Below are 17014 nucleotides of genomic sequence, written 5' to 3'. Positions count from 1 at the left end.
CGCGCTCTCGGCGTTGCGCTCTCTCCTTACACATCACCGCGTATTTACAATACGTCCGACACTGCGTGTGCGGACACTTTCACTTTACATAATATCTTTTTCTATCGCGCTCGTCGAGCGACAAGGTTGGATGCTGAATCTCCGCATTTCAAGATGCTCTACGTACTTTGAAAATTCGTATTTTCAGGGAGACTCGGCGGAGGGACGTTCTCCGAAACTTACCTCAAGTTTCTCCGAGTCCCGCCGCGATGACTCGCATATACGTCATAATTCGTGTCGGTATCCTCGTAATTTCGTATCGTGCGTAACGCGAGAAACATACTTGCAGATTCACATGTAAAGCGTCTTTTGCGAATAAAGATGTCTGCATCGAACTCGGATTTTAAAGTTCTCAAGTTGGCTTCGCATCAAGGACCAATCGCTCGGAGGAGGGCCGACTCACGTGAAAAAATTTGAATACACGAATCGCAGTAGAGAATTCCAAGACGATAATCTTTCTTACGATTCTCAATTGTTAAATGGTCGGTCGATCTAATATTGAAGCCGAGGAAACAAATACATAAATCAAGAATCCGAATTCCGCTGAGGGCTTTAAGAAAACCCGAGACGTCGAGCGAGACTTAGGGCCGTATTCGTAGTCGAATCTTATATTTAAGACCGTCTTGAGTTCACGTTCAGATATTCTGTAGCCAATGAAATGATCTATACTGCATCTGATGATGAACTTAAAACGACCTTAAATATAAGACCGGACTATGAATACGGCCCTAAATCGTAGAATTCGAAAATCTCGAGTTTGCCTACCCATCGTGCTTGCCGCGACACGAGGGAAAAAACAACGAAACGCGCGGCGAAATGATCGTGAAGAAAAACAAGAAACGACAGATACGGAGAGATACAGCTGTCATCTGAGGCCGCGAAAGCGAGAAAGAGATAGACAAGACGCTCGAGTAGTAAAACGGACGCAATCGTACGGCACATACGCGAACGCGAAAGTCAGAGAGAGGGGGGGGAGAGGGAGGGAGAGAGAGGGAGAGAGAGAGAGAGAGAGAGAGAGAGAGAGAGAGAGAGAGAGAGAGAGAGAGAATGAGATAAAGAAAGAAAACAAGAAAGTGAGTGAGTGAGTGAGTGAGTGAGTAAGTGAGTGAGTGAGTGAGTGAGTGAGTGAGTGAGTGAGTGAGTGAGTGAGTGAGAGAGAGAGAGAGAGAGAGAAAGAGAGAAGAGAGAAAGGAGGGAGAAAGAAAGACGCGATGAAAAGAGACAGAGGCAAGGCGGTATCGCGCACTCGGAGAAAATTCCGAGTGCGGCGGCGCGGTGGATAGCTACCTGTCAGCATGCATTCCACGATCCCACGGCGTGCTGGAGCACCAGCTGCGTGCCTCTCCGCCGACGTGTTGCCTCCGCACGGCCACCGACGACGACAGCACTCGGATACGTAATACGAGCGGCACGTCGCGTTACACACAGGACGCACACTTGTCGACTTCTCTTTGTCGCGCGTCGTTACGGGGGCAACGTCAAGCCGGTGACGTGCCGCGACGCGCGAACATGGCGCACTCACTGTCGATTCGCACAGCCTCGGCAGTTACGTTCGGCGAGCGTTCGCACGCGAATACAAACACGGCACGGAGGTACGCGCGAAGGGGCTCACCTTCGGGACGAACGGTGCGCGCTTCGCGGTCGCGCTCGGCCTCGGAGCGCGCCACTGTGTGTCTTCGCGACTTCGCGGCGGCAGGACGAGCACGACGCGGCCGGAATGCGAACGTCGTCGTCGGCACCGGGAGGATCCAGAACTCCGGCTTTGAGCACCGCGGGGTAAATACTACAACGAAGCGCGCCGCTTTCGCCTATAGAACGCCGCACGCCGGCCAATCCCCACCCGGCCAGCGCCGCCACGTGGTAGCGGCCGCGGCCAATCGCACGGTGCGGGGCGCGCGCGCTCATTCTTCCGGTCCTGTTCGTCGAGTCGGCCTGTAGTTCGCGCTCGCGCCGGACGGATTCGAAGTATCGATCTTTCGGACGCTCGATCGCGCCTGGGAAATGAGCCTTTCTGCTTTCGTCGCCTCGCTGTATACACAGGCCGTTCTAATGTTCCAATTTCTGGCGAGGATGATGTCCTCGTTCGAGGCGAGCTCCGTTTGTCAGGTTCGTTAATGAGACGGGATTTCGTATACTTGTTCGATGCCCACGCGAATCGGCTCGCCGACACATCGCTTTCGTGTCGCAATGCTCTCTCAATGGCGATCGACGAGGTTCAATGGCGCCTCACTGCCCGCCCTTTCCCCTTGCTCCTTGCAACCTGATCCCGGGTTGTTAATCGATCGTTAACGTATCCCAAAGTTGGTCAATTGCTTTGCGATACTGATAAAAACTGCGTGAGCTGTATGTATCGCCAGCGAGACCACGCGATATATCCCCCGCGATCGATGCTTCGAAACGCGCGAGGAGAACTTGACCTCGCGGCCATGAGCCGATCCGCTTCGCGTTCGGTGTCGGTGACCCGTCTCGAAGAAAGAAACTAATTCCAGGTCCGTTACGTACGCTCATGCCGTTCACTCGGATTCCCGTAGTCGCCCGAGCCGAATTTCGAAACCGTCGAGAGACCGTCCTGTGCTTCGGGCATGTTTATCCGCTGAATGTTCGTCTCAGGTGAGTATATTGAAAAAAAAAAACGCGCGATGCTTATTCCGTGCTTCATTCAAAGGACGAATTCGTAGCTTGGGTTTATTTTTATCGCGCTACACGCGCGACACAATCGATGCTCCGTGCGTATTCGTAGCCGATATATTATTCCCTCCTATCCTCCTTTCCAGCACCTTTCCGCATGCTGCGGCTCTCACGTGAGCAAAAGAAACAGAAGGCTCGCGCCGATCATTTTGGTGGCAGAAGCTTCACGAAATCCGCTACCATCTTGAGAAACCGTGTCCTTCACCTCGGTCTCTGGAAAACGTTTCCGCGATTACGCGAGGTAATGAAAATTCGTAAGAATGAATGAAATGCGCGTTATTATTTCTCGCATTTTGAGAGTATTTCGATTGCCGAGTAACCTCGTGTCTTATTTGCGACTATTAAAAGATGATACAAAAGACAAAAAGGTCAAAAGAAAAAAAGTGCGACGTCTTCCGCGTCTCCTCTCTCGTCGACGTGTTCTCACCGTATTCGTAATATTGCAGAGCCTCCGTGGACATGGCTTCCTCACATTTCTCGTTTGCCGATCCGATCCTCACCACTTCCTGTCTCTCACGATCGTCGACCTTACTCATGAGTGGCACATAACCGGATCTGACCACGCGAGTCTTGCCGGTATCTCTGACCTAAAAAACCAGGTAAGAGTTTCGTCCTTCGATACTAACCATAATCGTAGACTTCGCTGGGTTCCTCGTTCACCGTTTCTTCATACTCTTCGTCGTTGTCAGTCTGCTCGGCTTCGTTGGCGGCTTCATCGGCGGTCTCGTCGTTGATTTTATTCTCCTCGTCACCCTCGTCCTCGTCTTCCTCGTTCTCGTCTTCGTCTTCATCCTCGTCGTCTTTCACAACAGAACGGTAGGATCTGCCGTCGTCTGTCTTAGCTCGATGGCGTTTTCGAACAACGTTGTAATCGTTGCTGCGATATGCTTGCTTGATCCAACGTGGGTATTCGAGAAGACGACGTCGCGACAGTTGCAGAGAATCTTCGTGAAACGCGGATTCTACGTTCGAAGGATGTCTACGGATACTTTGGATAATTATGCTCGAGACAGGCGTTCCCGAGAAGTCCCAGTCGGCGTGGAGTCCATTATCGACGGCGCGGATACGCGATACAACTAAAAACGTCGACAGAAACGCACACATAAACATAGCCTGAGCTGTGTCATTATCGATCGGTGTCATTAACGATACGATTTGAATACTAACGCGATTAGATCGAGCACGCGCAATCGAACGCAGTCGCGATGCTGTTGAAGTCATTTTGTCGTGTATCCGAAATGCTCACATTGAAATATATTATGTAATGTGACTCCCTCTACTTGTACGTAACTGAACATTTTAATAATATGCAAATATAGTACATATTGAAATATATTGATAAAAGAACATACAAAACCAAAACACGCTTGGGCATGAGTATATAAATAATTTTCTAATAATGATTGCTTGCGTAGAACTATCGTTTATTATAATGCAAAACATAATTATTTTTTTAATTAGTTTTTCTTTAATTTTTTTAATTATTTTAATTCTTTTAATTAGTTGGGAATATATGTATATATATATATATTTATATATATAAAAACAGTATATACATTTTCAAGACGTGTCTAACATAAATTTTGAAATGCGTTGTTTTCGCCTAAGTGGGATTGTTCTCCAGATATGTTTTTATCACGATATCAGTAAGACATTTGCTCAGGCTTATGTATTCTTTGTTGCCACATCCTACCACAGGACACCTGCAAAATAAACACGCAACTATAAATTAAGTATATGGTATGTCGCAATAATTAATGTTTTGTGAAAAGCATACCTAGTTTTTCTGTTCTTCTCTAACACTGCGACAAGACTGTCCTTGTCGTACACATGACCACAGATTATATTTCTCACAGGGTTAGTCATCCTTGTCTTCGAAATTGGATCAATGACATTTATATCGGTGCAGGTAAGTCGCAATTCTGTACTTGAATCATCGAACACATTGGCTGATATGTTCTGGGTTACTGAAATATTTAAAATACTTTTAGAAAAGTATTAAAAATAATAAACTTTGAATAAACTCTTATTTCCATTAGTAGAGATTACCTTGCGACAAGCCTTGCATTTGTCGATCAAATGTCAATAACCTTATGTCTTCCAATGGGTTGACTTGAATTTCGGACATAGCTTTCTTATATGTCTGTTATAAATAGCAAATATTATGAATCTTATAAAAAGTTAGAAAACTATATAAAAAAGGTGATAATTATAAAATTAATCTTGAGTAATTGATTGAGTAAGAGATTAATGTAAATTTATAGGATGATAATGCAAGTAATGCAGAAAAATTTCTTGGTACTTCTAATTACTATAATATTAAAGACCATGTTATCTTAGAATAAGATTCTATTTACATCCATAATCGTCTGTATATTTTGGCTAGAATCAATCCCCTCTGAGTATTCCAACTGATCTTTTATTTCATTTGCAATTGTTATTTTTTTTGTCATAAGACAATTCTCTACTAAAGCATCTCTTAATTCTTTCAACATCTTATCTCTTTCTTTCTTATCATCAACTGAAAATATAAAAGATAAAAATATATTATTAAGTATAATTTTTCTTTTCTTATAAATCTATTTGAAACAATTGGTTTCAACTGTGCTTCTGGATTGAAAGAAAGGTCAAAACACATAAAACCATGCATATATGTATAAAATATATTGGGAATCACTGAGTTCTTTATATAGTATATTCCTAACCTTACTAAAGTCTTACCATATTTCACAATGTTCGTTGCCATTTTCGTAAAATTACTGTCCAGATCTCCAATTGTCTGCATAAATAGCTCCATTTTCTATTATTATATATTCTTTTATATTATTCAAGATACCAATGTCAAACACTCAACTTGCATCAAGCTTCTTCAGCTGTCAGGCAAACATATGATATACCATCTGCGGCTGCTTTCCAAAATTCGCTGCCAGTACTGAAAATATATAGTTTGTGTCACGTATACTATAGAACTTCAGTGCTGGCAGTGAATATAGGAACGCAGCCATTATCAAAACATGAAAATGACACCGTTAAATTTACGAAAGAAATTCCACTTCTGGTTAACTGCTGAGTCACACAATTTACTCGAAATTCTTATATTTAAGCACATTATACTATACTCATTTTTAGATCCTCCTCTTTCTAAATATATGTTTATACCACTGAAATATATACTATCTACCACATTCCAGTTAGTATATATTTCAGTGGTTCATACGCAGTTTAAGGGCCGATTGTTCCTATTTCATGATAAGTTAACTGATAGTTAAATCACATGTTTATCTTTGTATTTTTTTCCAGTTTAGAGAAAGACAGACATATGATTTAACTATTAGTTAAATCATATGTTTGTCTTCGTTTTTCCTTTAATTTAGACAAAAACAGAGATATGATTTAACTATCAGTTAACTTACCACGAAGTTGGAACAATTGGCCCTAAGTACAGGAAGTGTAGGTGCAGTTATAAGAGCGTGCGAACGCAAGGGGCGCTGCGAGTCGATTCCATTATTTGCCAATGAGAGCGCGATCACCGACATAGCGTGCGTTCCGTTTCACGTATATACCGCGCATTTATCTATAGTTTATGTCACGTATACCATAAAAAATGCGCGCATATGCGTGAAACGGAACGCACCCTTAGGGCAAGAGCACAGGCTTTGCGCCAGAGCACAGACTTCTGCATAACGCATAATACACAATGCATAAGAGAATCAACCAATCAGAGTTCTTCATTTCTGTCCTGAGGAGGGAAATGAAGAAAACTAATTGGTTTATTCTCTTATGCATTATATATTATGTGTTATGTAAAAGCCTGTGCTCTTGCCCTTTTGCATAATACATAATACATAACGCATAAGAGAATAAAACAATTAATTTTCTTCAGTTCCCTCCTCAAGATAGAAATGAAGAACTTTGATTGGTTGATTCTCTTATGCGTTGTGTATTATGCGTTATGCAGAAGTCTGTGCTCTGGGCTTAGATTCTTGAAAATGCCGTATACGATATTTTATGAATATTACTAGAATATCACATTTGGCAGCAAATTTGACTGGCTAGTACCGGTGACATTTCTAAATTATCGTATGCGATATTTTTTACATGTATTCGAGAATTAAGCCCCTAGCCCATACCAAAGAGGAACGTGAGAGCGGCCAACACGGTGATTTCGACGACATCGACTTTCCGCACTGAGAAAGAGCGCCATCTGCATCTATTTTGAGAGAGGAACTACGATCCTACATCCATTTTCAGGTTTCGGCGGTAAAACCTATATGTGGTGGTAGTCCGTGCTACATCCATTTTAGGCGGTTTATGTCCGTGCTACACCCATAATAGCGTACTTGACAAGCACGGTCTTGCACATTGTTACGCGTGTATAACATGAATTAACATGTTAACATGTGCAAAAAAAAAGATCTGACATTGCGTATGATTAATATCATGAAGATCATACGAAGTGTCCGGTAATTAGCTGCCAATCCGAAATGTAAGGGTAGACTGGGTTGAGACAAACATAAAAGTCTTATACCATTTTGCGAGATTCGCAATAATTATCGAGTTATTAATGACAGAAATCTGAGGAGTAAAAGCGCGCCGACATAGATGATTCGAAAAGCGTTGCAGCTGCTCGGGGCAGCGATCATGAATCTTTTCCCTAGCGTGAATTAATAAAAAGTGAAAGACTTCTGTGAATCAGTGAAAAATGAAAAATTTTATATGAATTTGTGAAAATCGAAACATTTCGCACGACAATTGAGTCGTTCAACGTGGCAGTTGCGCGTTCTGGATAATTCAATGAATACCAAAGAAATCAAAATGATCAAAATAATAATGTCCGTGTAGTCCGAAGGATATTACGTGACACGCAAAATCCGTTTGATATAATATCCAAAGAAAATGTTTCAAAATATGTACAGGTAATATAAACCTTATGCACCGACGAGATATACTACAAAGACTGATGGCCTTACGGGATTTAGCGTACCAGAGAAATTTCCCAGGTGAGGCATCCGGGCGAAAGAGACTGTCTCGCATTTAGCGCAGTAAAATTTAATGGAAACTAATACTTTTCAATCCTTTTTTTCGGATCAAAAAGATTCAGAATTCAGACATATTCAAAATGTCAATAATTTTTAATACGTTTCAATTCGACATTTTACACAGGGAAGCAGGGATTGGGACGAAGGGAATGGGATGCGGGCAACGATACATCATGCGTCTCCAGATGTGTCAAATCGTTTATTATAGAAGAGACTTTGATACGGCAACATGTATTCGAATATTTCACCGTCCCATGGACCACTTATATATAATAAAAGAAAAAAATTAACGCGGATAAACGAACGATTCGTATCAATTTTTCTCTTCTTATAGAAAAATGAAAAAGTAAATCAGTACCGCAAATCGAATATCGACCAATACCGTAAATGAACGTCAGAAAATTTTCCACGTGCAATTACAATTTGTTCTTATTTTTTAAGTACTTACCTCTCTTCTTTCTTAATTTCTTAAGTACTTACCTAGTTTACTCAACAAATTAACTTGAATAAACGCATGTTTTATATCAATTTTTCTTCTCTTATAAAGAAATGAAAGAATAAAGCAGTACCGAAAATTGAAGACCGATCAATATTTTAATTGTATGTATACTTCATTGATTCCCCTAGCGGGGTTACAAATTCCAACATAATCCCTGCTCCTTACTTCCTATTACGCTCGCCCCTATCCCCTCGCACACACACATACACACACTCCCATTCCCCGCCCCTCCTTAAATCTACTTTACAAATATCTTACATCTACTCGCTCGCTTATCTCTTATAATTAATTGTTCGCTTATCATCTATTCTTATACATATGTATATATCTATATCTATATTTCTATGCCGCTGTTACTCCTATAATTCTTATTTCCTACCGCCGATTTTCGCTTTCCACCATTCATTCCATTCCTTCACACTTTCTCCCTCGCTCTCTCTCTCATCCTTTTAATCCTCCTCGTCCTACCTCTCGTCTCCTCCACTTCTCCACCTCTCTCATCATCCCTCTCCCACCCCCCTCTCCTAACAGCCTTTCTACCAACTATCCCCATTCCTCTCCCTCTCCCTCCCCTCCCCATCGTGCACGATCAATATTTAATTTATTCATCAAATTAACGCGGATAAATGAACGATTCGTATCAATCTTTTTTTTTCTTATAGTACAATGAAAAAGTAAATCAGTACCAAAAATGGAATATCGATTAATACCATAAATCAGTGTCAAAAAATTGTTCAATTGCAATGACAATTTGTTCTCATTTTTCAAGTACATACCCCTCTAATCTTATTCAACAAATTAACTCAGATAAACGAACGATTCGTATCAATTTTTTTTGTCTTGTAAAACAATGAGAAAATAAATCAGTACCGAAAATCGAAGACCGTTCAATATCTAATTTTTTCATCAAATTAACGTGGATAAATGAACAATTTGTATCAATCTTTTTTTCTTTTATAGAGAAATCAAAGACTAAATCAGTATTGAAAACCGGATATTGATTAATACAGTAAATCAGCGTTAGAAAATTGTCTAAGTGCAATGACAAGTTGTTTTTATCTTGCAGGTACTTACCCCACTAATTTACTCAACAAATTAAATCGGATAAAAGAACGATTCGTATCAATTTTTATTCTCTTATAAAGAAATTAGAGAATCAGTCAGTACCGAAAATTGAAGACCGATCAATATTTAATTTATTCATCAAATTAACGCGGATAAATGAACGATTCGTATGAATTTTTTTTTCTTATAGAGAAATGAAAGAGTTAATCAGTACCGAAAATCGAATATTGATTAATACCATAAATCAGTGTCAAAAAATTGTCCAAGTGCAATGACAATTTGTTCTCATTTTTCAGGTTTTTATTCCTCTAATTTACTCAACAAATTAACTCGAATAAACGAATGATTCGTATCAATTTTTCTTGTCTTATAAAAAAACGAGAGAATAAATCAGTACCGAAAATTGAAGACTGATCAATATTTAATTTATTCATTAAATTAACGCGGATAAATGGACGAGTTGTATCAATTTTTTTTTCTTGTAGAGGAATGAAAGAGTAAATCAGTACCGAAAATCGAATATCGATCAATACCATAAATGAACGTCAGAAAATTTTCCTCAATATTTCTTTTAAATATTGGACACTATTAACAAACGTGTTAAATTTTTATAACACGATATAATTTTTACTTTTAAAAGTTTATGTACATATATATCTTACAAAAAAAATAATTTGATAAGTTTTACTTATAAAAACTTATGTTATGTACATAATATTTAAAAAGATATTTATTTTTAAATATTGGACACTATTAACAAATGTGTTAAATTTTTATAACACGATATAATCTACGGTATACAAAAGCTGCGCAACGATAACGAAAGTGTTGTTAACTCCAATAGCGAGTTAAAGAATCGCGCCGCTGATCTGTTACATCGGATTCGATAATCCGCAAGGCACCTGGAACATAAAATATGATATTCTCGAACAGCGTTCCTCTCAGGATTTTCTTGTCCAAAGAAAGATCAATGATGCGATCGCAGATCTCGTGTATGTCATGTCAATAGAGACAGTTTGAATTCGGCGTAATATGATTCTTGGAACAGACGTAAATAAGTATTGTGAAGTTTGAAGCGAGTCTCTCACAGGCATGCTTTGAAAACACGAGTTGTTTTCATTTTCGGCTAACGGACGACGCAGGCATCAACACTGATCGGCAAAGTGGGGGGTAACCGTGCCTTCCCGATTGTTTGGTTTCGTACGCTTATATATGACTCCGTGATTGCGGAAAGGACATTGCGCCTCGGGCAGACGAACGACGCGTATATCGCGACGCAGAGTACGAGTGTCGGTAGTCGTATCGGTTAATACGCGTTTCTTTGTCCGAATCTTACTTGCGCGAGTGTTAGAGCTAGAGTCAGTGTCGTCGCCAGTGCTACGATGGAGTATCCGGGGGTGCTGCGACGGAGTAACCAGAAGGAGGACATCAGATCGAGAAGTCAGGATGGAGAGAGGACTTGGAGCGCGCCGAGAGACGTGGACAGCGATACATGTATGGTATTCGAGGTACCTCGAGTAATTATTATTACGCAGGATTTTTCTGATTTTAACGGACCTTACTCGAAGTAAGGACATACCCGAGTCGAAATTAGATCAGCATTCATAGTTTATCATATTTATCAAAAATGATAAAATAGCTTGAGATTTGATTATTCGTTAACCTAATTTCACGTAACATGAGTTCTACTTTTCTTTTCTCATAAAATATGAATGTCTATTCAAGCAAGGTTGCTGAGGCAAGCTAAGGTTTATGAATACAAATTTTTAATTATGTTCTCAATAAAAAGTTGCACATAACTTAGAAAACTATGAGTAATGATCTTAGAATCTGATATAAATTTTACAAGTGATGATTTTTATTCGTCTAATAATGCTCAGATTGCTGTTTTCGTTTAGAATCTGCTAGAATGTCCGTTTCTCATTCTTGTTTATCTTTCTTATTGTACCGAATCTGAATTAAAATCTCTATTAGTGAAACAGCATTATTAGACATAACCGTTGTCTTTGCCTTTGCAGCTTTAGCTCTTTTGAGAGCTACAATTCTCATCATTCTCATTAGAAAAAAGAAAAGAAAAAAAAGAGAAGAAAAAAGGAAAAAAGAACTTTAAGAATGATGAGAATAAAAAGTGTTTTTCATCTCCCATTTCCTCTAATTCTTATATGATTATTTAATCCTTATATATTTATCTCACGTGCAGTTCTAACAAAGGTAGTTCTATTTACGTTTTTATCTTTGGTCTCTTTCTTGCGCTGTTAAGCGAATATATAATCAACATCAACAAAAATTGCTCATTTAAATTAAGAATATAAGGATTAAGTACATATACATTACCGAGATAAACGAGTATTAAATAACTGCGGAATACGTCGCTGTTGAAGACTCATCATGGGCGAGACTGCGAGAGTAGCCAGATGTAACGTTCAGGTAGGACAAAGCTTGTTCACTATTGCGCATCTAGATATTCTGCATTGATTTTTCAAATTGGATGCAATTTGCAGGATCAATGTAGAATTAATATTTCGACTCGGGAAAGACTTTTTCCTTATCAAATCCTAACTTGTAGAAAACTATCGATTTGAATGTCGGCAAGACAAAAACAGAGATACTTTTGTTAGATATTTGACAAAACGCCGGATCGGTATTTATCCAACGCTTAAAAAATAACACGGAGAACGTTTTAGTTAGATGAATAAATTCTCGTTACTTTCCGCTTGCGGTTTCCGATCGTTAGCAGCGATTCAAAGACAAAAAGAGAGGAGAGCGAGAAAGAGAGAGAAACGTCTTGCCAGGCTTTCTGCAGACCGGTTCATTTTGACAGATTCGGTATTAATTAAAATATTAGACGTAGAAAAAGTAAGAATGAAAAAAAATTTTTTATATTAGTACGGAAAGTCCGACGTACTTTTGTCAAATAGAGATGAGTATCAAATTTTCGACAAGTTAGGACTAGGATAGAGAAAACGTCAAATCTTTTGCGACGATGGAATTAAACAGCAATATAAATTTTAATTTACGATATTAATCGATATTTGATTTCCGGTACTGATTTACCTTTTCATTTCTCTATAAAAGAAGAAGAAATTAGTACGAATCGTTTGTTTATACATCCGAGTTAATTTGTTGAATAAATTAGAGGGGCAAGTACCTAAAAAATGAGAACGAATTGTCATTGCACTTGGACAATCTTCTGACACTGATTTATGGCATTGATCGATATTCAATTTTCGGTACTGATTTACTCTTTCATTCCTCTACAAGAAAAAAAAATTGATGCGACTCGTTCTTTTATCCGCGTTAATTTGATGAATAAATTAAATATTGATCGGTCTTCAATTTTCGGTACTGATTCTCTCATTCCTTTATAAGATAAGAAAAATTGATAGGAATCATTCGTTTATTCGAGTTAATTTGTTGAGTAAATTAGAGGGATAAATACTTGAAAAATGAGAACAAATTGTCATTTCACTTGGATAATTTTTTGACACTGATTTATGGTATTAATCAATATTCGATTTTCGGTACTGATTAACTCTTTCATTTCTCTATAAGAAAAAAAAATTCATACGAATCGTTCATTTATCCGCGTTAATTTGATGAATAAATGAAATATTGATCGGTCTTCAATTTTCGGTACTGACTGATTCTCTAATTTCTTTATAATAAGAATAAAAATTGATAAGAATCGTTCTTTTAGCCGACTTAATTTGTTGAGTAAATTAGTGGGGTAAGTACCTGCAAGATGAAAACAACTTGTCATTGCACTTGGACAATTTTCTTGACATTAATTTATGGTATTGATCAGTCTCCGGTTTTCAGTACTGATTTATTTTTTCACTTTTGTATAAGACAAAAATAATTGATACGAATCATTCATTTATCCGAGTTAATTTGTTGAATAAGATTAGAGGGGTAAGTACCTGAAAAATAAGGACAAATTGTCATTGAACGTGAACAATTTTTTGACATTGATTTATGGTATTAATCGATATTCGATTTTCGGTACTGATTTACTCTTTCATTTCTCTATAAGAAAACAGAAAATTAATACGACTTGTTTATTTATCCGCGTTAATTTGTTGAAAAAGTTAGGTATTAATCGGTCTTTGGTTTTCGGTACTGACTTATTCTGTCATTTCTTTATAAGAAAAGAAAAATTGATACGGATCGTTCGTTTAATCGAGTTAATTTGTTGATTAAATTAGAGGGGTAAGTACCTAAAAAATGAGAACAAATTGTCATTGCACTTGGACAATTTTCTGACACTGATTTACGGTATTGATCGATATTCGATTTTCGATACTGATTTACTCTTCCATTTCTGTATAAGAAAAAAAGATTCATGCGAATCGTTCATTTATCCGCGTCAATTTGATGAATAAATTAAATATTGATCGGTCTTCAATTTTCGGTACTGACTGATTCTCTAATTTCTTTATAAAAAAATAAAAATTGATAAGAATCGTTCTTTTATCCGACTTAATTTGTTGAGTAAATTAGTGGGGTAAGTACCTGCAAGATGAAAACAACTTGTCCTTGCACTTGGACAATTTCCTTGACATTGATTTATGGTATTGATTAGTCTTCGATTTTCAGTATTAATTTAGTCTTTGATTTCTCTGTAAAAGAAAAAAAGATTGATACAAATCGTTCGTTTATCCACGTTAATTTGATGAATAAATTCGATATTGATCGGTATTCGATCTTCGGTACTGATTTCTCCTCTCATTTTTCCATAAGAAAAGAAAAATTCAGACGAATTGTTCATTTATCCGCGTTAATTTGATGAAAAAATTAGATATTGAACGGTCTTCGATTTTCGGTACTGATTTATTTTCTCATTTTTTTATAAGACAAGAAAAATTGATACGGATCGTACGTTTATCTGAGTTAATTTGTTGAATAAGATTAGAGGGGTATGTACCTGAAAAATAAAAACAAATTGTCATTGCACTTGGACAATTTTTTGACACTGATTTATGGTATTAATCGATATTCCATTTTTGGTACTGATTTACTCTTTTATTGTACTATAAGAAAAGAAAAGATTGATACGAATCGTTCATTTATCCGCGTTAATTTGATGAATAAATTAAATATTGGTCGTGCATGATAGGAGGGGGGAGAGGGAGAGGGAGAAGGATGGGGTAGTTGGTAGAAAGGCTGTTAGGAGAGGGGGGTGGGAGAGGGATGATGAGAGAGGTGGAGGAGTGGAGGAGACGAGAGGTAGGACGAGGAGGATTAAAAGGATGAGAGAGAGAGAGCGAGGGAGAAAGTGTGAAGGAATGGAATGAATGGTGGAAAGCGAAAATCGGCGGTAGGAAATAAGAATTGTAGGAGTAACAGCGGCATAGAAATATAGATATAGATATAGATATATACATATGTATAAGAATAGATGATAAGCGAACAATTAATTATAAGAGATAAGCGAGCGAGTAGATGTAAGATACTTGTAAAGTAGATTTAAGGAGGGGCGGGGAATGGGAGTGTGTGTGTGTGTGTGCGAGGGGATAGGGGCGAGCGTAATAGGAAGTAAGGAGCAGGGATTATGTTGGAATTTGTAACCCCGCCAGGGGAATCAATGAAGTATACATACAATTAAAATACTGACCGGTCTTCAATTTTTGGTACTGCCTTATTCTTTCATTTCTTTATAAGAGAAGAAAAATTGATACGAAACATTCGTTTATTCAAGTTAATTTGTTGAGTAAACTAGGTAAGTACTTAAGAAATTAAGAAAGAAGAGAGGTAAGTACTTAAAAAATAAGAACAAATTGTAATTGCACGTGGAAAATTTTCTGACATTCATTAGGGTATTGATCGATATTCGATTTTCGGTAGTGATTTACTCTTTCATTTTTCTCTAAGAAGAGAAAAATTGATACGAATCGTTCGTTTATCCGAGTTAATTTGATGAATAAGTTAGATATTGATTGGTCTTCGATTTCGATACTGATGTACTCTTTCACTTCTCTATAAGTAGAGAAAAATTGATACGAATCGTTCGTTTAACCGAGTTAATTTGTTGTGTAAATTACAACGGTAACTACCTGAACAATGAGATCAAATTGTCATTGGACAATTTTCTGACACTGATTTATGGTATTAATCGGTATTCGATTTTCGATACTGATTTACTCTTTCATTGCTCTATAAGAAAAGGAAAAATTGATACGAATCGTTCATTTATCCGCGTTAATTTTTTTCTTTTATTATATATAAGTGGCCCATGGGACGATTAAATATTCGAATACATGTTGCCGTATCAAAGTCTCCTCTATAATAAACGATTTGACACGTCTGGAGACGCATGATGTATCGTTGCCCGCATCCCATTCCCTTCGTCCCATTCCCTGCTTCCCTGTGTAAAATGTTGAATTGAAACGTATTAAAAATTATTGACATTTTGAATATGTCTGAATTCTGAATCTTTTTGTCCGAAGAAAAGGATTGAAAAATATTAGTTCCCATTAAATTTTACTGCGCTAAATGCGAGACAGTCTCTTTCGCCCGGATACCTCAGTAGGGAAATTTCTCTGGTACGCTAAATCCCGTAAGGCCATCAGTCTTTGTAGTATATCTCGTCGGTGCATAAGGTTTATATTACCTGTACATACATATTTTGAAACATTTTCTTTGGATATTATATCAAACGGATTTTGCATGTCACGTAATATCCTTCGGACTACACGGACATTATTATTTTGATCATTTTGATTTCTTTGGTATTCATTGAATTATCCAGAACGCGCAACTGCCACGTTGAACGACTCAATTGTCGTGCGAAATGTTTCGATTTTCACAAATTCATATAAAATTTTTCATTTTTCACTGATTCACAGAAGTCTTTCACTTTTTATTAGTTCACGCTAGGGAAAAGATTCATGATCGCTGCCCCGAGCAACTGCAACGCTTTTCGAATCATCTATGTCGGCGCGCTTTTACTCCTCAGATTTCTGTCATTAATAACTCGATAATTATTGCGAATCTCGCAAAATGGTATAAGACTTTTATGTTTGTCTCAACCCAATCAATTGATATTCAATTGATCAATTGAATATTCAGTTGATCAATTGATATGCTATCGCTATCGCTATCGCTATCGCCTAGCATTGTGTTTTGGGCTTTAGCCTCGCTCGCGTTGCTGAGAACGAGAGCGAGAAGGAGGGAATAATATCTCTGTGCCGCTCGGCGCGCCGACGATTGCCGAGCGCGTGGTCCACACGGATAGACCGAACCGGCTATGAGTGCGTGCGTGGTGGGGGAAATCAGAAAAGAGTGGTGGACATTGGCATCGTAGTTCATGTGCACGGTTGTACAGAGGGCGCCTCACACTGGGCTCGGCTAAAAGCGGCCTGTGACACCTCTCCTTCTTCTCTCTGGTCGTATTAAGCCCCTTGCACAATGCTAGGCAACAGGCAATAAGAATAAAAATAAACCAATCACAATAGATTATTCTTGGAATAATCGATTGTTATTGGTCTACTTTTATTCTTATTGCTTATTGCCTGGCATTGTGCAAGGGGCCTTAAGCCCTAAACACAATGCCAAGCAACAGGCAAGAAGAATAAAAATAGACCAATCACAATAGAGTATTCTTGTAATGGTCAATTGTGATTGATCTATTTTTATTCTTATTGCTTGTTGCCTGGCATTGTGCAAGGGGCCTTACTCGCTCGCC

General features: G+C 38.3%; 2 protein-coding genes across 2 annotated transcripts; both read right to left on the bottom strand.

Annotated features, from left to right (window-relative positions):
* Positions 1 to 3332: 3332 nt before the first annotated feature.
* On the bottom strand, positions 3333 to 4074 carry LOC105183372 (nucleoplasmin-like protein ANO39). The gene is given in 2 exon segments (XM_083287597.1): positions 3333 to 3824; positions 3827 to 4074. Coding segments are annotated over 2 exon segments (504 nt in total). The 5' UTR covers positions 3855 to 4074; the 3' UTR covers positions 3333 to 3348.
* A 56-nt stretch (positions 4075 to 4130) lies between these two features.
* On the bottom strand, positions 4131 to 5647 carry LOC105183334 (E3 SUMO-protein ligase NSE2). The gene is made up of 5 exons (XM_011141372.3): positions 5449 to 5647; positions 5085 to 5248; positions 4777 to 4870; positions 4505 to 4694; positions 4131 to 4430 (listed from the first exon to the last, which is right to left on the bottom strand). The coding sequence occupies exons 1-5, from the start codon at positions 5522 to 5524 to the stop codon at positions 4331 to 4333; spliced, it is 624 nt and encodes a 207-aa protein (XP_011139674.1). The 5' UTR covers positions 5525 to 5647; the 3' UTR covers positions 4131 to 4330.
* Positions 5648 to 17014: the final 11367 nt, after the last annotated feature.

The sequence above is a fragment of the Harpegnathos saltator genome, unplaced genomic scaffold (genome assembly GCF_003227715.2).
Source record: "Harpegnathos saltator strain DR-91 unplaced genomic scaffold, Hsal_v8.6 scaffold9, whole genome shotgun sequence".
Classification (NCBI taxonomy): Eukaryota; Metazoa; Arthropoda; class Insecta; order Hymenoptera; family Formicidae; genus Harpegnathos; species Harpegnathos saltator.
The sequence above is the reverse complement of the archived record's forward strand: the minus strand, read 5'-3'. Positions and strand labels throughout refer to the sequence as shown.

Excerpts from the sequence above, each read along its gene's own strand:
- LOC105183334 (XM_011141372.3), bottom strand. The coding sequence starts at position 5,524 with ATGGAGCTATTTATGCAGACAATTGGAGATCTGGACAGTAATTTTACG. Across the intron at positions 5,249-5,448 it reads AACGAACATTGTGAAATATG|TTGATGATAAGAAAGAAAGA; the intron begins GTAAGACTTTAG and ends TTATATTTTCAG. Across the intron at positions 4,871-5,084 it reads ATATACAGACGATTATGGAT|ACATATAAGAAAGCTATGTC; the intron begins GTAAATAGAATC and ends TATTTATAACAG.